This window comes from Elgaria multicarinata, chromosome 8 (assembly GCF_023053635.1).
Source record: "Elgaria multicarinata webbii isolate HBS135686 ecotype San Diego chromosome 8, rElgMul1.1.pri, whole genome shotgun sequence".
Lineage (NCBI taxonomy): Eukaryota > Metazoa > Chordata > Lepidosauria > Squamata > Anguidae > Elgaria > Elgaria multicarinata.
Window position 1 is genome coordinate 60,229,687 of NC_086178.1, and position 26,649 is coordinate 60,256,335.

At 44.1% G+C, this 26,649-nt stretch overlaps 1 protein-coding gene across 1 annotated transcript in view; it reads left to right on the plus strand.

The window, feature by feature from the left end:
* The first annotated feature begins 3,402 nt into the window (after positions 1-3,402).
* SORCS3 (sortilin related VPS10 domain containing receptor 3) overlaps positions 3,403-26,649 on the plus strand; it is a 526,629-nt gene continuing 503,382 nt past the window's right edge. The window contains exon 1 of the mRNA XM_063133247.1: positions 3,403-4,452. Within this exon, the coding sequence (XP_062989317.1) occupies positions 3,553-4,452 (900 nt within the window). The 5' untranslated portion in view covers positions 3,403-3,552. The remainder of the gene's footprint in view (positions 4,453-26,649) is intronic.

A 26,649-nucleotide genomic window follows, 5' to 3' on the forward strand; every position in this document is an offset into this window, starting at 1 on the left:
CATGGCAGAGCACAAACTACCTTAGTATGTGTTAATCTTCATAATCATAGTATATCTTTCACGGTAAAAGAAAAGTATTCCCAGTTAGAAATAAATATTTACACAAGTATTTTCACTAATTAGGTTTTTCTCTTGGGAATTGATCTGTTTTGCAATCTTGTGTATGTAAATGCAAAGGAGGCCAGCAAACACATTTGGATAATTGGGCATTCAGATAAACAAAAGTACTGTTTTGCATAAGGGGCTACATTAGCATTCAGCTAATAAGATACTCTCTTTCGGTCTTGTTCAAGTGTATTTCTGACAACCTGAAATCTTAGCTCCAAATAATACATGATTTCAATCAGAGATAATTTTCCTATCATGAAGATAATGAATAACATTTTGGGAGTTGGGTGGGACTAGCTAATTACTGGGGTGCAGCAAGAAGTAGTTCACGAAACGACATACCAACTAATAGCATGGCAGCAGAGGGTGAGTCAAAGAGCTGGTAATCAAAATGGTAGTGGTGGTGTGTGTTTAGGGGTTCACCCTTGCCTCTGTCTTATATTCAGCTTGCTGCCTTGGAAAAATCACTTGTCTACATCTACATTTACTTGGTTTGTAACAGTGGCCAATCAAATGGTTCCTGAAAGCTTACAAACAGGGCATGGCAGCAACACAGTTCCCTTGTTGTTTGCCTTCAGCATCTGGTATGAAGCGGACCTTTACCTCTCAACATGAAGTTTCCTCTTAAGTCATGGCCGATAGGAAAGGCTTCCATGATGGCAGGAGCAGCTTTGGATGGATGGTGGTGTGCGGTGTCGTGGTTGAAGTGCTGGACTGGGACTCAGGAGACCTGGTTCTAGCCCCCACTTGGTCATGAAGCTCACCGGGTGACTTTGGGCCTAGCCTACCTCACAGGTTGTTGTGAGGACAAAATGGAGAGGAGAAGGACTATATGAGCTGCCTAAGGTTCCTTGTAGGAAGAGAAACAGTGGGATATAAATGTAATAAATAATAGACAAACTAGGGGAAAGTGTGTTGGAAATGTCTTGGCAACTTCCTTTCCTGCAGGTGGCAAGTGGTCTCCCATTGCATTCAGGAAGACTTACTTTCAAGTAACGGGGTCTCGTCAGCTTTCACTTGTATCTGAATTGTGCTTGTCTCTTCTACCTACACTCCTTGGGATGGGGCTGGTTGAAATGCAGTCCAGTCAATGAAAGGAGAAGGAAAAGGGTGGTGACATCGGCGTCGGATGCATGATCAGACCTGCAGCGGGAGGGGATAAAAAGAATCCCTATAAAAAGACTTTATTTGGGGGGGGGGCTTATTGGAAAGCTCAACTAGCGGGGTGGGGGTGGGGAATGGCAGCATTACCCGCACGGACAATCTGTCTGTTAATAGCGCCGGAACGGATATGGCTTCCGAGCGAGTGAACGTTCAAGATGATGCCGAACGAGGCAAGACGTCGAAAATCTGAGGCGGAATTCGCGTTTCTCGCCGCCGCCTGTCTAGGCTTCGCTTAACACCTTGGGTGCCTTCTTTTGCATCGGAGGGTGGCGACTTGCCCACACTTTTCTGCCCCATTTTCTAGTGGGCGGATTGATTCTCCGTAGTCAGACATTTGTAGGGATCGTGGGAAAAGTCCAAGAAGTATGAATTATAAGAAATATCCGCCACGTCCAGCGCTCTCGCTAACTTTCTACGCTTATACGGTTGACGTTGCAATCCTATGCGTATCTACTCAGAAGTAAGCCCCGTTGAATTCAGTGGCTCTTACTCCCAGGTAATTGAGCATAGGATTGGAACCGTGTTTGAGGGAGTATAGTTAGGAAACTCCACTTGTAATAGCTATGCTCCGTTTCTGCCTCGGATATTTTAGGTGAAACTATTTGTGTGGCCCGTGTACTATTTTTGACACCGAAGGTTAGTGTCTGTTTCTAGACAGTGGCTGCCTGGCCCCTGTATGAACAGAGTGCTGGACTAGATGGACCCTTGGTCTGATCCAGCAGGGCTTTTCATAGGTTCGTATGTTCTTTGCCTACAAGAAAGTACCGTAGGATGCTTCTCTCCTTCGCCACTTGGAACTCCGTCCGCACCAAAGACCGAGACGGAGGACAGCAGCGCTGGGCTCTTCCCCGCCTTTATTTGGAAGCAGCAAAGCCATGGATTTCGTTTCGGTAGGATTTCCGCCCAGGTGAGGACGTCCCAGATCGGAAGGTCTGGATTTCTGCTGGTTTGTGGCTGTGGAAAAAAATGGAAAGAGTTTGGAATATGTTGCTAATCTACACTCTTGGGCCACGCAGCCTTACGAGACTGTTCCAAGCGGCGGAACGCCCTTCCGAAGCAAGGCGGCACCCCTGTGCAGTTACTTGGGAGTCAAGCTCATTGGCCTCATCCAGCCTTGCTTCCGAGCAAAGGGCCATTGCGCCGGCTTGAGCGTGTGCGGAGGATTGGAAGGGGTGCTCAAGAGAAACTCCCCGAGCTTCTTTCTGTTCCCGCAGTCACAAACCAGAGCGATCCAGAACCACGATCCTGGGCACCCGAGGTCAAAGCTACTGAAACCCGGGGGGCTGACTTCCGAGCCAACGTGAGCAGATGAGGTTGCAAGACTCCCCCACCCCCGCCCTCTCCCTCCTCCCCCACCCTCGGCGGCGCTCCTCGGTTTCTCTCGCACACTCCCACGCAGACAAATCCTGGGCTGTTGCTTCGATGGCCTCTATTGAGAGACGACCAAAGCCGGGGAAATACCGGCGATCCTTTTGTGGGAAACCCCGGGAGCCCTTCCGCTCCGGCTGCCTCGGTTCATCTCCCCAGCAGCCCCTCACGGCCAAATCGACTGGGCTTCCCAGCCAGCCAGCCAGCCAGCATGCCAGGAGGAGAAAATCCCCGCCGGTGGCGGCGGTGGTCTTCCTCCACCTCCTCTGGGCTTCTCTTTTGCCGCTGTTGTTTTCATGCCCACGCACGCCTGTGTAGTTTCTCGCGCTCGTTCTGTTAACACATATACAGACACGCAGCCACACGCACGCACGCACACGCACACACTCGCGGGCGCGCACACACCGCCGGATTCCACGGGAAGTGCAGCGTGGTTGGTGAATTGCTGGTATATTTCAACCGCTGCGTTTGGCTCGGGCGCAGCGGCTCCTCCCCCTTGGTGGTGCTCTCCTCTTACTTGATCAAATCCTCGAACGTGAACAGTTTCACTGAAAAGCACTTTTTTAAAAAAAGAGAAAAAGAAAAAAAGGAAAAGGGGAGAAAAAAGAAAAGAAAAGAAAAGAAAGCGAAGGAAAATCCACCAACAGTGAAAGAACAGAACCTAACTACAGGAGGTGTGGGGGGTTTTTTGGACTGGCTTTTTTTTTCTTTTTGGTTTTTGGTGTGTGTGTGTGTGTGTGTGTGTGTGTTTTAAAACCAAAACTGCTCACCATCTCAGAGGCTAAGAAAGAAAGGTGAAAGAAGAGATCGTTTTGGCTGCGAAATCCTAATAATCGGGTCCAAGCAGCCGCTCCCCTCCCTCCTTTTATAAAGGATCCCCCCCCCCCAGACAGCCAACTCTCTCTGCACGGCATGGAGAGAGGGGCTCGCTGGTCCTCCGGCTGCTCCATCGCTTGGATCGCCTGGACATGGCTTTTGCTGGGCACTTGGTGTTTCGCCGGCGCTGAGATAACTTGCAGGTCTTGCTTTTCTTCTTCCTCTTCTCTTTCTTCTTCCTCTTCATCACCATCACCATCATCTCCTGCATCTTTTCGGGTGAAGCTGCTGCAGCAGCCGTCGCCGCTGGAGGTTCCTCGGGGAGTGTCGCTTGGCGAAGGGGAAATCCTGCAGGAGAAGCCCGGTGGAGGATGGGGGGCTGGGGACGAGGAGAGAGGAGGAGGGGAGGAGGAGGAAGGCGAAGCGACGGTCGCGCTCCGAAAGGATCGGGCTCCGGCAAGGGGTCAGCCGGCGGCCGGGGGGATGGAAGGATTTGGAACCGCGGCGCACCGGCAAGCGGCTGGCGGCGCGCAGAGGGGACCCGGGAGGGCGCGACGGAGCCCTGAGCCCGGCCGATCCGGCCAACTCTCGGTTAGGGCGAGGGGCAGCGGAGCATCCTCGGCACTGGGCAGGGAGGCGGAGGAGAGGCTGCCGCCGCCGCCGCCGCCTGGAGATCCCAGGGAAGAAGGCATCCCGGTGGTGGAAACGCCGGGCGGCAGCCCTCGCACGCCCAGGGCCAGGAGGAGCGGCGAGGGTCACCAGCCTTTCGCCCCGGACAATCTCGGGGCAGAAGGGGGCGCCTGGGGCGACGCCTTCACGGATGGCCAGAAAGCGACCCGCGCTCAAGGCAGAGGCTCCAAGGAGGAAGGGCGGATGGGCAAGCTGCGGGCAGGCGGCGGCGGCGAAGAGTTGAAACTGACCAGCACGACCTTTGCCCTCAACGGAGACTCGGCCCACAACCAAGCCATGGTGCACTGGTCCGGCTACAACAGCAGCGTAAGTCCCGGGGCCCGCGAGGGATGGGGGTGGGGGGAAGGCTGTAGTAGGGCGTGCTCCACACCCCCGGCCCTCCTCCGGCAAACTAGATCTGAGAGACCAAGGCCGCTTGTTTTCTTGCTTTGCCCATCCCGTCCAAAGTTATTATTTTTAAAAATAAATCTGTGATGGGGGCGGGAATGATCAGGGGAAACGCGCGTCTATGGCAAAAGACAAGGAAGAGCTCACCAAAGGCCGTGTGAGTGGCTGGAGGCTGCGTGTCAGGACGCCACAGAGGGAGAAAGGGAGCTCCGCTGGTCCTCTTTTAAGAGGCAGTCGTAAACATGGAATATGAGCTGCTGGAGGAAAGTTGGATCAGACTGTTTCAGCGCGCTGTCCTTAAAACAACAACAACAACAACAACAACAACACACACACACACACACCCTTCCTCCTCCCCCTGTAGAGAGAATTACGCTCCTTGCCCGGCTTATAATGCAGTGACACAGTTGATTCTCTTTTCTCCCCACCCCCAGCAAATACATACCTGGAAACGCTTCCGTGGGTCTGTATTGGGAAAATGAATAATACAAGGGAGGGACACGAGTCTTGCCTGTAATTTAGAAGCTGGTGTGTGATTTATGAAGAGCGAAACACGCACGTACGCACGCATACACGCCATCCCTGCCTGCCTGCCTGCCTGCTTAGATGGAATGAGAGAAGAGGAAAGGAATATATTTAAACACATCAGCGTCAGTTCAAGTTTTCTTTTCAGTCAATAAATGACCATGAAGAAGAAGAAGAAGAAGAAGAAGAAGAAGAAGAAGAAGAAGAAGAAGAAGAAGAAGAAGAAGAAGAAGAAGAAGAAGAAAGAGTAGTGCCATCCCTGAAAGTTTGCGTATTGGTTGCAATTATATATATCTTTCCCCGGGACTCATCAAAAGGTGGCGCCCTTGAAGTCTTATTCTGAGTAGCTGTGTGCTGGTCGGAGGATGTAGCTATAAGACGCGCAATGTGTCTGCTGGATAGAGCAATGAAAGGGACATTGTGAGGTTAGGAATACTTAGCTAGCAAGCATCTTGCTTCACAACGCTCCTAGGGCAGCCAGAAGAAGGATTTTTTCAGTTTGATTTTAACCTGATGCAAGAAATATTTAGTCAGTTTAGCCATAAAATGTAAAGAGCAGACACATTTCTTTTTAGAGAATTCGGGGCAGCCTGTTGATGACAATGTTCCCATTAACTCCTCCTTTATTGCTTCTGCAGGTACTGTAATCAGGCAAAGAATAATTAGAACATCCAGATCTGAAAATTCCATATCCCATCTATAGTTTTTATTATCATTTACTCCCTAATTTTTACTGGTCTTTTGGGGCCCAAACCTTTGTAGTCCATTATTCTACATCACCAGAAATAACAACAACCCTGTACACATGTTGATTTTTTTTAACTTTTTGATATGGAAGTTTTATTTTTAGTTTATCCTCATTTAGTTAGCAGTGTAGACACGGGTGCTTGCTACTCTCAACCTAACCATGCCATAGACACCACAATTTTACTTAGAATAAAAGCAAAACTGAGTGGCTCAAAGGTGTGTTGTAGGACCCTGATTTTTTTAACAACTTTGGCTAATATAGTGGAATCAGTTATTCTTGGTTTTTTTGCCCTAAGAGTTCAGTGTTTAATGTTTTGGCAAAAAGAGCTAGTAACTGGGATGGATTTTCTATACTGATTTTGATTGCCTGTTGCAGGACTTTAAAATGCTTCTGACACTTTAGGCAAATAAATGTTTTATTTATTTCAGAAGATGATCTCCCTTACTATGGTATCTAAAGGAGCTAGACTATATATTTAATGCAAAATCACTGATAATAAAGCTCAGGACTCATTAATGGTTGTCATGTAGGCTAGTTCATTGCAGTAGTGTTCTGCTTTTCCTGCTGTTTTCTAGGTGGGGATATTTGGTTGCAAAGAAACTGTGTGTTCACTGATGGAATGCATAATTATGGTGTTTGTGTGAAGGGAAACTAAGTCAGTATGTTAATGAATAAGTGATATCCCTCCACAATTTCTATAATGAGACTTTCTAGCTGGAGACTTTTCTCTTACTTTCTCCTGGGAGATTGCATACACTCTAGCTCGTGATTAATTAGCTTGATTTTTTAGAAGTTAGCACTATTGTGAACCTAAGTCAGATGCTCAACTTGACACTGAAAGACGCTGCTTTCATGTGTTATCAGGGCGTGGGGGAATCCAACCATCTGAGTTAGTGGGCAGCTCTTTTATCCTCCTTGCTGCTGCTTTGCCTCTACCCAATTTGACAATGGGCTTGATCGTGGCATAGGGAGGTCAAGCAATTGGCCTAAAGGGGCAGAGTGAAATAGTGATTTAGCTCAGATTAGAGCTCAAAGCCATTAGATATCTGACCGCAAGACTTTAATACTGTATGCTGCATGGGAGCGTGTTTCCTGAGTGCACAGAAGATGCAAAGCAATCAAGAGGGAAGAAACAAGGAATTCAGAGGCATGTGCCCTCACTGTGTGCCTTGTGTTGTGCACTCTGCAGCAGCCCATTGTTTCAGCTGTGAGTTTACTGGTGTGATGAGCGCATTTGAGATGCATCCACACTTTCTCTTTGTCAAGATTTGACATGTCAAAGTCTCCCTCTTGTGTGTTTTTTGGCAGACCTCTGAAACTGTAAAAAAAATGTGGTTTTGTGCACAGTTAATTTCAGTGTACAGATCTCTCCCAGGGTTTTTAAAAACCTGCTTGGCAGGAAGAGAAAAAGAAAATAGTATTAGGGAAAAAAGTAAAAAATAAAATAAAGAAAGAAATACTAATGGAGAATACAAGCTGCACATGGTTTAGAAAGAAGGTGAAACACACATATTCAGTGCAGGATAATAAAAGGCAAATAACAAAAATATAATTTTTAGTCTGAGTTTTACTTGCTAAAGAATTTATTTTAAGGCACATCTGAAGACATGTGCAAATTAAGCAGTGGCCTTGGCAGAGGGTGGTTAGGGCAAGAGATGTGAGGTGTCGTCTGCGTGTGTAATTATAGGTATCAATAATATGGATGGAGGTAAATCAATTAATTTCACTGCATCCCATTTTCCTTCCTGTGTATAAAAAGAGGCTACTGTTTATATGCCACAGTGGGGGGCTATGGAGCAGAATCCTTCTCTGCTTATACAGTTTAGGCATCTCCTCCATTAGATACTGACAACACGATTATGCAGTCCACTGGAGTTTCCTCCTGTACTCAGTCTTAGCCCACATGTATCCCAGTGGAGTGTGGCTTTGGAGAGAAAACCCACAGACCTTAAAAAAGGGGAAGGTTATATTGGGACCTCAGTAGAATGTTTCTGTTGGTCAGAGTAAAAGGTTAGCTCACTGTTTTGAGAAAGTTTAACCCTGAAAGGTGGCTTAAACAGAATTTTAAATAAATGAATAAATTGCACATGGCGTCTTTTCTGCTGTACCTAACGGTTTTAGCTTTTGTGAACCACCCAAAGAGCTTTGGCTGTTCGGTGCTATAGAAACAAACAAACAAACAAACAAACAAACAAACAAACAAACAAACATGTCTTCTTCTTTAACTACTCAGGTAGTTAGAAAAACATATCCCAGGATTTTCATCCACTGTTAGCCTTTTTGAGTGTCCTTTTCCTACCAGTATGCTACCTTTTGCTTTCTCCCCCTTTGGAATAGCCTCCCTTCACTCATTGGCAATCAAGTTCTTTCTTCTTCAAGTCCATCCTCAAGATCTATCACTATGACCTTTTCTCCCCAGCTGAGCCTCTCACCTTACCTGTTCTTCTGCTGCCAGGTGACTAATCTCTGCCCTCCACTGATATCTTGCACATTTTATGTGACCAGAATCCACCTGACATCTGTAGCTGCCACAGAAAAATAACAGCATTCACTTTCTACCATGTGTCCTCATCTACCCATGTCTAAACATGTACATATGTCCAAATGACACTCTTAGCCAAATGTCATTGGGTGCTCTTGGCAGGAATCCAAGCAGCTGGGTGGTGGTGGGAGGAATTAGCACAAAAACACACTCACAGAGACTGAAGCTTAGAATAATTTTAAAAAATATAAGGGTATTCCTATGTGTAATTGGGTATCCACAAAAATTTTTCCAGGGGTGAGCGGGCAAAGTTGTAGCGCACAGCAGCTTGTAGTTATAATTCCTGTGTAAAGCACATACTGCTACAACATACCTGTGCTCTTTCCTTCAGTGAATGCTTTGTTGCTTAGCATCACATTCCATGACATTTAGAAGCCTACACAGAGCAATAGAAGATCCTGGGAACTGAGCAGCACTAATGCAGAAGAGTGTTAAATTCAAGAAGCATCATGAATGCCAACAAATTATATTTAGAATAAGGGATATAAACACTCACCTAGGAACTAGAGAACTCCCCCCAATCCAATTGCACAGTACAGCTGTCTTAAGAACATCGTAACAGATATTTTATTGTATCACAGCCTTTATCATAATATTGACAATTTCACATGTCCTGGAATGATTTCCTTTGTTTTGGAAATATTGTTGAACACTTTCTAGAGCAGTCTTCCCTACTCTGGTGCCTGCTAGATGTTTTTGATTGCTACTCCCAGGACTTCTGATTATTGACCATGCTGGCTGGGGCTGATGGGAGTTGAAGTCTCAAACATCTGGAAGACACCTGATTGGGGAAGAGTAGCAGTCTGGTTTGTGGAGAGTGAGAAGAGAAATAAGAACATGCAAAGAGCCATTTTGGATCAGATCAAGGGTAATTTAGTCCAGCACTCTGCTGACACAGTGGACAACCAACTGTCAACCAGGGACCCACAAGCAGGACATGGTGCAATAGCACCCTATCATCCATGAACCCCAGCAACTGGTGTATATAGACTTACTGCTTGATCAGATTTGATTGATCAGGCTTAGGGTTCTAGAGGAGCCTGGAATACTGACTCTACTTTTCACATTGTTTCTGGCTACTTTTTGCACCAGCTTACAATAAAACTTTTGATGGCTTGAATTTTGCAATGCAGCAATGTTCTTTTGGAGTTGCATATTTTTTCTGGAACTGCTCATTTTGTGAATGGTTGCACTTTTTTTTTTTTAAAAAAAAAGCCCTGATAGCATTAGAGAACAAGTCATTATTTCTCATTAGATCTGGTGACAGAGAGGTGACAAGGCCTGGGCACCATGTTTACCAAATCCTACATAGGTGAACCTGGCCTCTGAGAGATTAGTTTACCAAGGCAGGATCTACACTACTGCTTTAAAACAATTCATAATGGCATTGACAACTTCTGGGGCCCATGACAAGCTCCATATACAGTTTTCAAACCATTTTCATGTCATATCCTGCTTGGTGTAGATCTGACCCAAGTTTATCCCTCTATTGTTTCCTTGGTATCTGAACAATGTCTTTTCACCCGCAGCTGAAATCTTCAATTCTTTCCCTGACTCCTTTTATCCCTGTAATGGCCATTTTGTGTGTGTGTTGTGCACGCGCATGTGTTGGGGGTGAGGCGTGACTTGTTTAGTCCCTTCTTTATTTATTTATTTAAACATTTGTATCCCATCTTATATCACTGAGATCTCAGGGCAGCGTACAGATGAAATAGACTCAGACAACATAAAACAATAAATAATTTACACAGCTAAAATGTATTGAACTATTAACAAACTAATACCAGTATTTTTTTTAAAAAAGCAATAAAAACAATGTTCAGTGTTAGGCAAATTTAGCCCTCAGAGGCTTTGATAAAAAACTGCATTTAAATTTGCTGTCAAAACTAAGCCAGTGTCTGTACCAGCTGGGCCTCCAAGGAAAGGGCATTCCCCAACTGGGGTGCAATGACAGAGAAGGCCCTCTCTCATGTCCTGCCATAATGTATGTCTCGCACTGGTGGGGTGCAGAGGAGGGCTTTTTCAACGGATCTCAAATCTCAGGCAGGCATATATAGGGAGAGGTGCTCCCTCAAGTATTGGGGTCCCAAGCCATTTAGTGATTTAAATGTCATCACCAGCACCTTGAATTCTGATCGGAAGCATATTTGCAGCCAGTGCAATTCCTGAAAGAATTCCTAGGATCTGCTCTGTAGGCAGCACACAACAGTTTCAGATAACTTCACAAATGGTTGTTTATTCTGCTTCTATGTCCCATTCCATGGGTCCTTGTATGCAGCAGAGGGCTTGCACATGTGCAACTTTGTACATGCTGTGCACATGGAAGAAGTTGATGAGACTGGGTTTGGGCAGAAAGTGTAGAGAGCTTAGCCCAAGTTGGTGCCCTCCAGATGTGTTGGACCACAACTCCCATAATCCCCAGGCTCTCTCCATGTCTCCCCCCCCCCAGTTAACAGGCAAAACAGAATCCTAGTTAACAGGCAAAAACTCCTGTCTAGGAAAAATGCAGAATGCCAGAAGTGAGGAGGTGATGATCACCTCCACGTTCCTCCTGCTCTGTGTAGGATGCTGGTAACCCTCTTGGAAGGTGGTGGGAATCTGGATAGGATTGTGCCCTCAGTGTGTTTTAAAAGTTGAACTTCTTCAGGCAGAAATTCAATGGAGCTTACACCCAGTAACTATGCATAAGATTGCTGTTGTGCCTTGTAAACTTAGTTGTGATATTTTTATGAGTGGTTTGTTCATTTTGGATGTTTGTGTTTTCTGATGGAGTTTTTAAACTGAGTTCCTTTGAATATTGATAACAGAAAAGCAAGATATAAATATGGATAAATACAAATAATGGATTCTCCTGGGTTACAAGGCTATGGGGGCTGTCAAAAGTTACCACTGCTCCTTGTAAGACTTTGGCTGAAATCCTAAACATACCTACCTGGAGGAAAGTCCCATTGAAAATCAGTGGGACTCTCCTGAGAAAACTTAATTAGGGATGGTTAGTCAAGATGCCTGATTTGCCAGGTTTCAGAAAACTAGGGTGACCATATGAAAAGGAGGACAGAGCTCCTTTATCTTTAATAGAAAAGGGAATAGAAAAGGGAATTTCAGCAGGTGTCATTTGTATATATGGAGAACCTCATGAAATTCCCTCTTCCTCACAACAGTTAAAGTGCAGGGGCTATGCTAGAGTAACCAGATTTAAAGCAGGGCAGAGCACCTGCAGCTTTAACTGTTGTGATGAAGAGGAAATTTCACCAGGTTCTCCATATATACAAATGACACCTGCTGAAATTCCCTTTTCAATACAACTATTAAAGATACAGGAGCCCTGTTCTCCTTTTCATATGGTCACCCTACAGAAAACACTACGAGGTCACCTTTTAAAAAAAGAAAAGTGTGGTTTATGCAAATGTGAAAAGGTTGGATCCTTGTGGCTTCCACTCTCTGTGGTTAAGATTGTTTTTCATTTCTTTCTGTTAATTACATATTGTAAGTATTTATATACATACAATTATCTATGACAATAACTAATTAGTTATATACATGCATCCGGAGGCCTTTTGTGAGAAATCTAAACAGTAATTAATTGTTCCTCTGCCTTGTTCATCTGATACCTTTTGCTCAAAGTACTAGAAACGTCTTTATTGAACTGAACGGTGTGGAAACACACACCTCCCTGCTCCTTCTTAGAAGTGATTGTGAGGAATACTCTTGGCAGGGTTCTGATGAGATTGCTAGGCTTGCTAATGTACAAATTGTCAATCAGATGCTGTTACTTGCCTCTCACCCTGGTGAGTTGCAGGTTGGGAGCCTAATGGGCTGTAATATGTTGCAGGTGTTCTTTTTAATTAAGGCCCCTAACACTGTGGCAGGAAGACATATTTATTTATTTATTTATTTATTCATGGGTAGCTCTGCTCAGAGACACACTTTAAGCCAGTGGTCCTGTTCAGAAGACACCTTAAACTACAGCTTTAACCATGGTGACTAAGGCTTTTTGCCTTATTCACTGTGGTTATAGCTGTGGTTTAAGGGGTCTCCTGAACAGGGCCAAAGTAGGGTAAATTCAGGCTTCATCAGCCCATGGTGCAGAGCATTGTTCCATTTACTGTGCAATCTTATTAATGTCTAATCAGAAATAAATCCTATTGGGGCTTACTCCCAGGTAAGTGGGTAAAGGATTGTAGCTTTAAGTTTCCTGCTGAATCATGTGCTCTTGTGATTAGACATGTGAAAACTTAAGGGGGGGGGGAAATCTCAGAATAATTTCCCCTCAAATTTCCCCCCAAATAATTGCTTAAAAAATACTCCCCCCCCCACCATCTTTTTCCTATTTAGCTTTACCTATGTGTTTAGAATAGACACTGTTTCAAAGACCCCTGGTGTCTGTTACAATTTCAAAACATGTTCATTTTCCATGTATTGCTTTCTTTGGAGTCATAGGGATGTTTGAGAACATAGTTTTTGCTTGCGAAACATGTGACCCATTCAAAACCCCGAATTTGAGCACATGTCCACCAAAAACATTCGCAAATTGTCAAATGTTTGCTCACATTCATCTCATTCCTGATTCTCGGTTCTATTTGCACAAATTTCTCCAGTAGACTGGATCAGCTGTGTTTTAGTCTATGGAGGAGGGTTGCACAAATTCGGGGTGATTTTCACAAATCTCCTGTTCCATCACTGCTCAATTTGTGCAAGTTTCCTGTTCATGCAAAGCAAGCAGCAATCACAAACATGAATGGAATCGGGCATGAGATAATGTGTGTGTGTGTGTGTGTGTGTGTGTGTGTGACAATTTCATATTTAGATCTGGATGGTTAGTTCAAGCCTTGTTTGTGCTTGGATCTTGAATTGTGATATAAAGTCCATCATTCAACACATTTATGTAAGCACTTTTTTAAGCCCATTGAAATCTGTCTGATTAAGTGTACCTAATTCTGTATTGAGCTATAGCCAGCAAGAACAGCTGGCTCAAATTTGGGGGCATGTGTGTGTGTGTTCCCCCCTGCCCTAAATGAATTACACCCCTGAAAACTGTTTCATGGGTTAACTACTTCATGCTAACTGACCAAAATAAGTATCCTTAGATGCCCCATGAGCAAATATAGTGAGTTGAATCTGAGATCCTCTGCATGCTGAGCACAGTGTGGTGTAGTGGTTAGAGTGTTGGACTGGGAGTTGGGAGATCAGGGTTCTAGTCCCCACTCAGCCATGGAAGCTCACAGGGTGACTTTGGGACAGTCACAGACTCTCATCCCAACCTACCTCACAGGGTTGTTGTTGTGAGGATAAAATGGAGAGGAGGATGAGGATTATATATACCTCCTTAGGTTCCTTAGAGGAAAAAAGGTGGGATATAAATGTAATAAATAAATAAGCTATGGTCCTTTTCTAACACTCTTGGGCATCTTGATGTATTTCCTGAGGATCAATCTAACAGTGTCATCTTATCCCTATGTTCGCTTGGTGAGATATGATTCTCCCAGATCCCTGAGCACTGGCATAGCCAAGTGCTATGCCGATAGACTGTGTGCGTGTTTACAATAGCACCCTTATGTGCATTGGTCCCTGATAGCACAATGGGGCAAACTGAGTGGAATTGGGGGTTTGGTGGGGGAGGAGTGGATCAGAGCAGAACCAGAATCCTAGGATCACCTCAGGATTAGTCACATTCCTCTGACATCAGCAGAATGTTACACACGCAAAGTAAAGAGTAGTGCAAGCTAAAACACTCCTCTTGGAGCTAATGGAGAAACCTCAATGACTTCCTCCTCCCACTCCATCCCCATAGTCTCAGCAGAGGCTGGGGTTTCAATTAACTCTGCAGCCAATTACAGTACATCAGCAGCAGTATATAAGCTCCAGCTAGGGAGTGCAGGGAATCTTGAATCTATCAAGATGCATCTGATTGAGTCATATCATTCTGTCTCAATGTCTAGAGAAAACAAAAGAGGAAATTGGATGGCGGGGACACTTTATGCTAAGGAAGCACTTTGCACCCAGCAATCCTTTGGGCATGATGATATAGAAGATGGCGGTCCTTTGGGATCCAAAACTGTGAAGAATTTTAAAGGTTAAAACCAGCATCTTGAACTAAGCAGCTCAGCAGCAAATCAGTAATTAGTGCTGACCACTAGTTTTGAAGTTTCTCCTGGAAAGTCTCTGTGTTCTTCTTACAGGTCTTCTGACCATGGGAAGCTCTGATGGAGAGTTGCTGCCATCTCCTGGGAGTATGCTTGTGCTTTTGATGTGATTTGTGCAAGTACTAGGTAGAGCAACCTTCTCCAGCCTGGTGTTTACAATATGTGTTGGCCTACAACTCCCAGAATCCCATGTGTTGGCCTACAACTTCCAGAATCCTATCACCAGCTATGCTGACTGGCGATTTTGGAAGTTGTAGTCCAGGTTGGGGGAAACTGAGGTAGGGTCATACTGCTGTTGGTTTGTGTTGACTGGTGCCTTCCCTGCATAAGGAACATCAGTGTGTCAGCACTAAGCATAATCATGATAGTGAGCAATGAGTTGTCCAGGACCCTATGGGAGTGTAGAGTAGCCAAGTGTCCTACTTTATAGAGTACAGTCCTCTATTTGAATGTGTCCTCTACTTGATGGACTCTTAGGCCTTAGCTAGACCTAAGGTTTATCCTGGGATCATCCCGGGGTCATCCCTGTTCATGTAAAGACACACAGGGGATCCTGGGAACAGGCAGGGATGACCCCGGGACGATCCTGGGATAAACCTTAAGTCTAGCTAAGGCCTTATTCTCACAGGCTACAATTTCATAAACACTTATCTGGGAGTAAAGCCCCTTGAACTCAATGGAGCTTATGCCTGACCTATAGGATAGCACTGTCAGTGTAAATGGGTAAATTTCTCTGGTTTACATTTTTAGCTTTGTAAAACTTCACTGACAGAGATACATTTATATATTTGGTGCATACTGTCAAATTCAGGCCGCAATCCTGTCCAGACAGTCAGCAGCCTTGGAGGCTGCTGAGTATTCAATGAGGGCAGGAGGAGGGCAGTAGATCCATGTTCCAGCCGCCCTGCATTTCCGCTAGTCAAGCAATTTCACTCATCTAGCAGTGGTGCCTCCAAGTGGGACAGAAAGAGACTGGGGTGGCCACAGGAAATGGCATAAGGCAGCTGTCCCAGTCTCTTACCCTCCTGGGCCCTGGGATGCCCCCTTTTTTGAACTCTGCTCTTTATTTTCTGAGTGCAGAGAGGTTCTCTCTTCACCAGCTATGAGGAGGTGGGGAGTGCTGTTTCCTGGCTCCAAGATTGGAGCCCTGTGTTTGACCTTGAAGTCAGGAAACAAACAATCCTATACCCCTCTCCAGATGCTGACTGGGGGCCATAGGATTGCACTCTTAGATGTGCATTACAGAAAGTCAGTATTGCCATGTAGCAATCTACTACTGCAGACAATCCTTAAGACCCATAGAATATTTTTCGGCTGGATTTTTATTTTTCAAACATAATTGTGTTGGAAACATCATAGCAAAGAATTATATTTCCTTTCCTACTTCAGATATTTGGAGAATAGACTGGTTAAATGTGTAATGCACCATGAAATAGCCAAATGCTAGGGGTGCCTTCTGATGAATAGATGGGATTTGTTGCTTCATTTCCAGATTGCATAGAAAAGGAACTGATCTATAATTACAGTCTTCTAAGAATAATCTGTTTAAATCTCAGTATTAAGAAAAAAAACTTGCTTGCTCCAAATCAAGATGATTTTATTTTCCTACAAATGAATGCTAGCTGCACTGCCCCCTTTACAACTTGATAGGAAGCATCAGTCTTTCTGTTGGACAAAAAAGAGAAACATCTGTAGTCTTGTAACTCAAAATAGCATTGCTCTTAATCAGCTCTGCTGACCTCCTGCCATCCTCCCTTGATTTCTGCAGCCTTGGGGCAAAAAGTGTTAGAAAATGAAACCCCCCAAATGCTGCCTGGAAAGCATTCAGGAAGCATGAAGGCCAACACTAGAGGGAGCGTAGACATTTAATATAATATAAAAATGACAGCAGGAGATGAAATTGAGAGCTTTAAAGTATATTATGAAAGATGGCTATTGCTGAAATATTAATATTGGAAATTCTCTTGCAGGCTTGAACTCCTGCTATTAAAAGGCTTCCTGCTTAGGGAGAGAAGTTGGTGTATAATACCATAGACTTAAAATCAAGAGGGTTCCCAACGTGGACCCATTCTAAGGAACATGAGTATTGGGAGGTCATTCTAGCTGATATTGCCTCCATTGATTTGTTGGATATTTTATATCTCCCTCTGCCATGTGTGAGCATAGAATGACCTGATTCACAGGACATGTCATGGCTCACCATGGGTTATTTAACCCACAATAGCCTGTGGTGCCCACAGGAGCCATTTTGCATATGCAATCCCTAATCAGGAGGTTGCCATGTCATCCAAACCTAGCCATTGGGGGTTATGTGAGGGATAAACAACCCTTGCAGAACAACCTACAACAAGACAAGGGTTATTTTATCCTCCCATAACTCCCAATGGCTGGGTTTGGGTGACACAGTAACTACATGATCAGGGATTGCACATTCAAAACGGGAGCTGGGTGACTCATCAGGGGTTAAATAACCCTTGATAGGCTGTTGTGTCATGCAAACTGGCCCACTGAAACTTGGCTGCACTGAAATTTAATTTTTGCTGGGCTTGTTTTAAAATGCCATCTTTCAGCTGTTTGCTTGTGAAATCATCCCTACAGTAACTGCTGATGTTTGTTGCTGTTTAACTCTCACACTGCTGGAGGCAAATATGCTCATCCTACCTCCTGTTGGTAGCAAAGGCAGGCTAGGGGCTTGCACTGTCCGCCTCCCCCAGAAGCCGTTCATTAGAAACAAATGTATCGGAAGATCATTCTGTATAGCAGGCCTGTAAAACCTCAGATCTGGCAGCCAAATTTAGCCCACTTGGGATACCAGTCCAGCCTTCTTTGATTCTCTAGATGGCCACAACCCTCAAGCATTTGGTGTTTCTCCAGATTTGTGCACCCCCCCATTGCAAAAGGCTGAAATGCCTCTCCTAAGGCTTTGCTACTGGCAGTAAGAAGTTTAAGCTAAATCAGGCTGGTCTCTTTTTTTTGCCTTTGGACACACCCAGTGGTGGAATGTGGTCCTCAAAAGCTTCTCCAAAATTGAATTTGGCTCTCAGGCTGAAAGAGGTCCAACATCTTGGCTGTATAAGATATTTATTTATTACCTGTTTATACTGCTGAACAGCCCAGGCTCTCTGGGCAGTTTACAATTAAATATTGCCATCATTCTGAAGTTAATTAATGTACTTTGGGGAAGAGCCGGGATCTTTGTGGGATTACTTTAAGAAAGAAAAAGCACAGTTGTTTACAGAGCTCTAGTCTCAATGAAGCACTTCATATGGTTCTGTTACACATTTGCCCTCTGAAATGCTCTTATCCAATCAGTGGAATCAAGAAGCGAAGATTGAACTCAAGGCCAAATACGTTTTGGTGCTATACTATGAGTCAGATGGAGTCCCATTTACAGAGAGGCAAGAACTTCTATGCTCTTTTGACATACTTCTTTAGAGTACTCTGGCAATCTGTAATAAAGATCTAGTCACTTCCAGAGACTCCAGAGGTATTTGGCTTTGGTTCAAAATAAAGTCAAGTTTCTGTTCTTCATTGTTTGGAGAAAACCCTGAAGATGTACTGTAGGCAGAGATAGATAAATATAACATAATTAATCTATATGCCTACAATCTGAGTTCCTCTGTTTTAGCTGTGAGGGTTCATAATTCCCTTACATTTGGTTTCTCTGGAGCAGACTGCACCTGCCTGAATGCATATTCTAAAATACAATAACTTTCTTTGCTCTATGTGCCCAGTCTTGAGAGGGATCCATCCTTAAAGGTGACCTAGAAATAATTTTAGATAGATATGTGAGCACAAGGCTTGTTCTATCATCCAAACCATGGTTTGGAGAATCAATAATGCAATGTCTGAATGCAACCATTGTGAAGTGTGTTTCTTTTTCTCAAGTATTCTTGTCCTCTCTGCCAGGTAGATAAACATATTCGCAAGACCAGAATTGTATTGGGCTAAATAGCCTCAAATCCACAAGATTCAGGTTAATCCAGTCTTTCATCTGGACCTGCAATGTCCCCATGAACCAGTATAGCCCAATCTAATAATTACGGCCACATTGTTTACTGGGGACTCTGTAGCTTGGGCTATTTACTCGCTTTGCTAACCTGCAGCTCTCTGGAAACCACATGAGTTCTTCTGTTCCTTCACTTTCTACTATCCCCTTCTAACCGTACAATCCCCTAGTGTGCCTAATGAAGGTGCCATCCCACCCTCTTATCTCTCCATTCACACTCAGCAGTCACACCCTAAGAGAGAACATTATTTTAAATTTGCATATATACCTGGGGTAGGAATCAGTAGCCATTGGCCTAATTTCAAAAGCCTTCTGCAAATGATCAATTCAGACCTCCAGCAAGAGTAACAGGGAGGAAGGGAGAAGAGTATAGGAGCTGCGGAAAGGGGAAGTAGTTCCCAGATTTCTCTTAAAATAATTTGCTGGACATTCAGGGAAGAGTGGAATGGAAACAGGTCACCCACAAATGTCAGCCCAACACTTAAAACCTGGGGATCATCTTGCTAAGTGGGGAATCCTGTCCCCTTTTTGTGACCTGTTCTATCAATGGCTGTCAGATTAGTCTATATGCAGTCTTCTCTTGTCATTTTCCTTGTATGTTTCTTACTGCACTTCTTTGATGGCTGAAACATACAAGGTCATTGACAACACAAGGCTATATATATTTGACAACTGCAAGTAATGCTGACTTGAACAACTATAAAAGACCCCCCACAAAGTGTGTGTGTGTGTGTGTGTGTGTGTGTGTGTGTGTGTGTATTACAGCCCCATTTGCTGAAATTTTAAGGACTAAATTAAATAAATAGTTGGGGAATGCTAAGGGGTCATGATCGGAGTGGGGAGGAGGACAGGATGTGCAGACAAGGCAATTTGTGGCACGTGGGTGGAAAACCGAGGGGGAAGGAAGGGGAGAACAACTCACAGTAAGCCTGATTGTCAGTCAGGCACACCATGGGTTCTGTGAACAATCCACACTGCAAAGCAAATTTGCAGGATGGGTTGTTGTGTCATGCAAACTCACCCTGTGTCAGAGAGAGAGAGAGAGAGAGAGAGAGAGAGAGAGGTGGCAGAGAGAGAGGGAGCATTGGATTAAGGTTAACAATCCCCTCAAAGCATGTAGCCCCTGATAGATTGCCCTTGATGGTAAGCAGTCTGTAGTAGAGAGAGAAAAAACGGTCTCTGTCTCTCTCTCTCTCTCTCTCTCTCTCTCTCTCTCGAAAGACTTTTGCTTTAACTTGCCTCCTGGAGGCTTTATCAATGTCATCATATCTCCAGACTTATCTATGCAAATATAAGCTTTTTGTGTGTGTGTGTGAATGATTCTGAGGGCCCCACAGCTGTATACGAGCAGACATACTACAATGCTAGCATTTAGAGAACGGGGGCACAGGCCATTCTCAGAAGATGCCAAATGTGCAAGGCCTAGCTAGGAGGACTTATTCCACAGCAAAGTTTCTCCTGTTGTCTGTCTGTGCCAGTTGAAAACTGTTGCTCCCCCCTTAAAAAACAAAGAACCCCCCCCCCCAAGACACCATTGCCAGCCTTGTCACATTTTTCATCCAAGTGTCACTGGGGTCCCTTTGTTTCAGGCTCCAGAATTACAGCAAGCCATTTTAATTAATTTAAGACTGCCCTCATCACTTGTTCTTCTCTGCTATGATTACAAACAGTCAGAGCCACATTTCCAGGTGACAATTCTTGGTTCTCTTCTACAAGCAATTGGCTTCATTTCTTTCTCCCTTCTTTTTTTCCCAAAGGCTTGGAGGCCCAAACAATGGACTTCTTAATTAAATTTTTACATGGCCTTGGGTGTAGGGAGAGAGAAGCAAAGGAGGAGATCAACATGTAAATAAAGCAATTGAAAAAAAGGTGTCAGCCAATCCTTCTGATTGGAGTGCTGCCTCCATGAAGTTCAGAATACATGATAGTTTAATATAAACTATGTGCTCCAAGTGAATGTCTGTTTTTCAGAGGTCCTGCTTATCATGGGATTCTGCTGAAGAACTGCCCTAAAAGGCAGCTAAGAAATAGTTTTACACAAATAAATAGATAGAACCAGTCTCTGTGTGATTAGATGAAACCATAAAGCAACCTTCCCTAGCCAGAATGTCCAATCCCTTAAAGAAAATCCATTAAAAAAGAAAAGACACAATAGCTACGCAATGCTTTTGGATAGGTCCAAGTGGAAGCCCTCTGCATCTCATGACACCCGATGTTTCTGTATTGGACTGGATGTAAAAAGAGGAGAAAATCCAGAGGTAAAACTATACCACAGCCTTCCCAGATGTGTTGCATTGCAGTTCCCAGCATTCTGAGCTAGCATGGCCTATCTTGAAGTGCATCAGTTTACAGAAGGTTGTGATAAAGCATCTGGTTGACTTTGAGCCAGTTTTGCACAATATCAGGCTTGGTGTGTGTGTGTGTGTGTGAAATCTGGCCCACCAAGGATCCCAGGTGGCCATGTTCCTTTCCTAGGCCATGCCCTCTGCCCCTGGCCACCAATTGTTTGGTGGTTTCCTCGACTTTGTGCAGTTTTTCTCCTATTTTAAAGATTATACGTAGCAGGGTTTAGGAAGACTCTTGTCTGAGATCCTGGAGTGGGGGTGGGGAGCCTGTGGCCCTCCAGGTGTTGTTGGACCACAATTCCCATCATCCCTGACTATTGACCATGGGGCTGATGAGAATTGGAGCCCCACAACTTCTGTACAGCCACAGGTTTCCTACCTGTGTCCTAGCGAGCACTGCCAGTCAGAAGTAGAAAGCCCTGGATTAGGACCATTTACAGTATCTGATTCTTTGGCAGTATGTCGTAAATATGTGCCTTATGTGTCCACTAGACTGTAGTGGTTGCCAAAATTATGTCTAAGAACTAATGCAAACATTGATGGCTGCTAGCTAATATTGGCATCTCAATGCACATCGGAATGTAAATAATATTGACATACATCTAATGCAGGGCTTTCACTGAGGTGCATTTTAGCGGTGGGATGTTGCCGTGCCAAGTTCTAGCTGCATAAGCCCATGGTAAGGCAAGTGAAATACCTGCTGTCATATGCTGAACTCAGCCCAGACTGGCTTTTGGCATCCACCGCAAACCCTCCGCTAGCTACATTTGTTGTGGCCTGCAAAAAACCAAACAAGGCAGAATCCAGCACGTACGGACGGCATACATGCAATGGTCTCACCGTAGGCTGGAACCTGACATGCACTGAAATACAAAAGGCTAAAAATGGATCCTGGATATGCTGTGTCTAGGGCTGCATCAGCTCTAGTACTTTTTTCAATTCCAGGACCCAGCCTTAGAATCTGAGAACTAATTAAAAGGAAGGGTTGGAGGGTGGTGGTGATGGTGGCAGGGGTGGCACAGGGGTGGCATTAAGCTTCATTCAGAATGACTCTGAAATATTCTATTTTCTGGCTTATTTGGAGAAAGCTTGATGAATTTCTGAGCCAATCCCTTATGCCCAGGCATAACTCTATGCCAGTGCAGAGGGTCATGCACAACTCTCCTGATGAGTATAATATAAGAACAGTATGTCCCTAGCTTATTTTTGTCTGTTAAAACAGATTTAAGGTGCAATCCTATGCATGCTTAGACAGAAAAAAGTCTTCCAAACACCCAGCATGTTATTTTCTGTCTAAACATGCATAGGATTTCACCTTAAGTCAATAGATTTCAAGTTTGGGGGGTTTGGGCAAGAATCCAAAGATTACAATAAAAATAAATTCTGCAGAGTAAGCACATTTACATAAGTTTGGGTCCAGGGTTGGTGTGTCCTTGGTACAGAATAGGAACTATTTTGTTAAGTGAAGCCCTTAGCCATGATTCAATGTACTTGGTTTCATTGGTTTAAAAAAATGCTTATTGCATTAGATGAGACAGGCATCACCGCTGCCTCTTGCTCCTGCATTTCTGAATTCCTCCTTCATCGTGCTTCTTTAATACCTGCCAGTGTGTACATTTCTTGTGGGAGCTAAGGCAGTCTTGTCATTTCCCCCCAGTGGTCACAGGACATGGCACCTTTTGTGTTTGGGGGAATTTGCCCTGACAAGTGGCAGCCACAGGGAAGCCAGAAGCTATTTCGAGATTCGTTACTTATTCAAACAGCTCCTTCTTCAGTGTGCGAACCTGGTTTGACTGGTGCCACTGACTCATTTTCCCTGAACATCTCAGTTGTGCCAGCTCTCAGGGGGGTGGGATGAGAAAACACTATATACTTACTTTACCTCATCAGAGAACTTAGTGAGGCCCAGTTGTTAGGCCTAGCAGAGTGACTCTGACACATTGTGTTCTGCGATAACATCTTGCACCAGTGCTTTCCAGCCTTCTGCACCTACTGCCAGAAGACAAGCAAGGAAGTGGAAGGAAAGAGAAGAGAAGGAACTATCCGGCTGTGTGTTGTCAGCAGTGCTGCCTGCTGGAATCCGGTCAAGTTGGAGACATGCTTGAGAGAGTTGAGGGAGGGCGCCACAGATGCAGCGAGTTTGTTGGGAGGATTCCACTCTGCTTATTTAGGTCAAGAGAGTTGAACAGGTCATCCCCTACCTGCCAGAGCTCGTAAATTCTTGTCAGAAGAACCAGCACTTTCAAGTATTGCTTAAGTCATCCATCCTGCTGCAAACTGAAGGCAGGAGAGAAATGGTTTGGCAGAATAATTGTGTTATAGTTTAAAGGGACATTGTCTGACTGATGGAGGCTTAGGGGCCTGAATGTGGGATACATATTTTCCCCCCATTGTAACACATTCCATTGTATCCAGATTTCAGTCTTGCCAAGTGCAGGGGTAGCCGACCTGGTGCCTGTAGCCACAAAAGTGCCCCCCCAGACATCATCCTTGGGGTTGAATCCAACTAAAATCCTACTTGGATATTACCCTTGGTGCTCACTCAGGTACCCCACCCTCCCAATTTTGCTATGCAAAAAAGATCGCGAAATTGACATAAACGTCGCAAGTTGTTGTAAATGCAAATTGGATTCTTAATTACCATATGGATATCAAAGCCCGAAAAGTTCAGTGCTACACTGGAATTGAAGAGTATTGCCACTGAATCACCTCCCATGTACACCACCTGATTGTGCATCTCTTGAAAACTCACAACTGAATGTGTGAGTTTACACCACTGAAGACCATTGAGTCTAAGCACATGCAGATGCTCTCTTTGTGGTAGTGTAACAGATCCTCAATTTCCTGCTTCATGAGTGGAAGGGGAAACAGGCAAAATAATATGCCCAAATGCCTTTTTATTCCACCCTTCCAGTGGTTGTTTGTGCTGCCACCAAATGGAAATCTTTATTTCTCTGGGTGATCAGCCTCAGCTGCTTTGACATCACTCCCCTCCCCCCAAGATGGGATTAGTCACGAAGGAATAAAACGATGAGGGGCTATGTACTTCCAATGATGTCATGAATAGCCAATCAGATGTGATGATGTCCCTAACAACAAATGGAGCCCATTCAGAATGAGGGCAGTGCTTTCTATATTGCTTCCATGGGAAATCTTAACCAATGAAGGATTACTTTAACAATTCATTTCTTAGCCCTTTTATGTCAGCAGACCCTCCCAAAATCACCACACACACACAAAAGATTTTTGTTTGTTAGCTTTCCTCTCCAACTTTGGTTTAGCTTTAGCAAAATCTTATTGAATTAACACCGAGTTTATATCATTTTTTAAAAAAGCTAGATTGCTCAGTTTTAATTGCCCTGTTTTTGAAATGAATTAGTTCTTTTATGGGCACACAAGGAACAAAAAGCAATTCTGGATATATTGGTACTATCAGTAGTAGCAGTGGAGGTTTGTTGGTTTGCCACCCACACAAATGTTTGGCCAGTTTAGACTTTCCTCAACTGGAATGGCTTGTTTTTAATTTTTGTGGAACATAAAACCTATTAACCACATGTGAAAGCAATGTGTTTCAGAAAATTGAACCTATGAAAGACTGAGTAGCAAACTGTAAATTTATACTTAGCAAGTACTAAGCTACAATGGGTTCAACTTCTACCTCGCATTCTAAAATAATTGTTTTATGGAGGGGGTATTTGTGCAAATTCATGCTTGCACAAACATGCATTGGCATAAATGTGAATTTCCGCAAGCGGAACAAAATTCTCAGACATCCCTAAAAACAAAAATTATAATATTTGGGAAGAGAGGAAATGGACATGTTGGGGGGCGGGCGGGCAGGGAGAGACAGTGTTGGTAGTGGCTATGGCATTGGGCTGAGAGATCTGGGTTCTAGTCCCCACTCAGTCATGAAGCTCACCAGGTGACTTTGGGCCAGTCACACACTCTCAGCCTGACTTACCTCACAGAGTTGTTGTGAGGATAAAATGGAGAGAGGAGGATTTTGTATGCCACCTTGGGTTCCTTAAGGAGGAAAAAGGCTGGATATAAATGAAAAAATAAAATAAAATAATTATAAAAAAAATCAAATTCCATCAATAACTGGATGATGGAAGGAAAAGATGACTGCCAATCTGGGAAATACAGATGGAACCAATTTATCAAAGCCATACATCTCTAGCGTAGACTCTGAGAGAACAATCCTACGGCCCCTTGACAGCAATTGGGGGACATAGGATAGTTTGGACTCCTGGTTCTAAGACAGAAGACAGTGCTCCAACCTCAGACCTAGAAGTTCAAACTCTCTGCCCCTTCCTCCTCCACTTCACAGCTGGCATGGAGAGAGCCACACCGGTTGCCTTTATGAGCTCGCAAATGCAAGCTCGTAAAAGAAGGAAAGGGTGTGGGCAGGAAGGGGAGGAATCTGGGGGAGTGGGGATATGAGCTATCCTCAGCAGTCCGCAGCTTCTTTCCCTCTACCTTTCTGAAGCCTCTGCTAGGTGGGTGAAATGCCTGTCTATCTAAAATTCAGAGTGGGAGGGGAACATGCCTCCTGTTCTGCATTGGATACTTGTAAGCCTTTGAGTTTGGAGGCTTAGAAGTACTCAGGGTGGATCACATAGGTTTGCACCCTTAATTAACAAACTTAGATTGCAATACTATACCCACTTACCTGGAAGTAAGACTCAATTAGAAATAAGACTCAGTGGGTCTTACTTCTGAGTAGAAATGTACAGCATTTCACTGTACCTCTTTAGTTTTGAACTTTGCTGTTACTAGCAAGAAAAGGGCCTATTTCCATCCATCTTCTTGGTTACCATGGAATGTTTAGGGCAGTACATGCTGAGGTTTTTCTTTTCCTTCTCACCTTTTTTTTTATATAGACTTTGCAAAAGAAGTAATAAAGAATTATGTTTTCTACAGGGATTCAAATGGAGAGATAGGCTGATCCCAGATTTTGAATTAATGAATAGTGAATTCTGAATTCATGAATGCCAAATAGTCAATTGTGCACTTGTTAATATTGTATGATAAATTTACCACTGCCACAGCAGCGACAAGCTTTTAAAAACCTTACATTCAGCATTTAATTCAAATCTATATCTGCATGATGCAAAATGTGAAATATCTTGCATCTGAAAAGCATGTGGATATTTGATTTGCCTCCGCTTGCAGCTCCTTCACCTGGTGACCACAGCAGCAACATTAGTTTCCCTGGAAAATGTCAATTATGAATGCATCTCATATAATTTTGTCTGCTTTGAAATTCAAAAAGTGGGTTCTTTTTTCTTTCTTTCTGTTTTCAGTGCTTTCAATACATGTGAATCCCAGTTGTACCAGTGCTGAGGTCCAATTCATCTCCGGTGCCTGTCTTTTCTGATTTAATTCCTTCCACACGAAACAAAGGGACGAGCCAAAAAGCGCGACGTTTTTCACTAGAGCCATAAGGTCACCTCACATTGACGAATGGTTCACGCTCTGCAGTTTGTGAACTTCCAGGTTGTTGAGTTATGCTGCCGTTTTGCTTGGCAAATGTGTGTGTCTACTAGGTTGTATAAAGCCGTTTTCTAAAGCAAAACCTATATGTTCCGCCTCCAGCTACCTAAATGTCACTGCATAGGTCATGCCTCTGGGTGGAAACTGACAGAATTTCTTCCTTCCCACAAAGAGCGGTTCAAGGTCTGCTAGGCAATAATAGATTTTCAATGTGGCTCCTTCTCCGCTCACAAGGCACCTAATGGGAAATCAGAGCATTATATTTGAGATGCTGTATAAAAAAAAAAAAAAAAAAAAAGGAGGGGGGA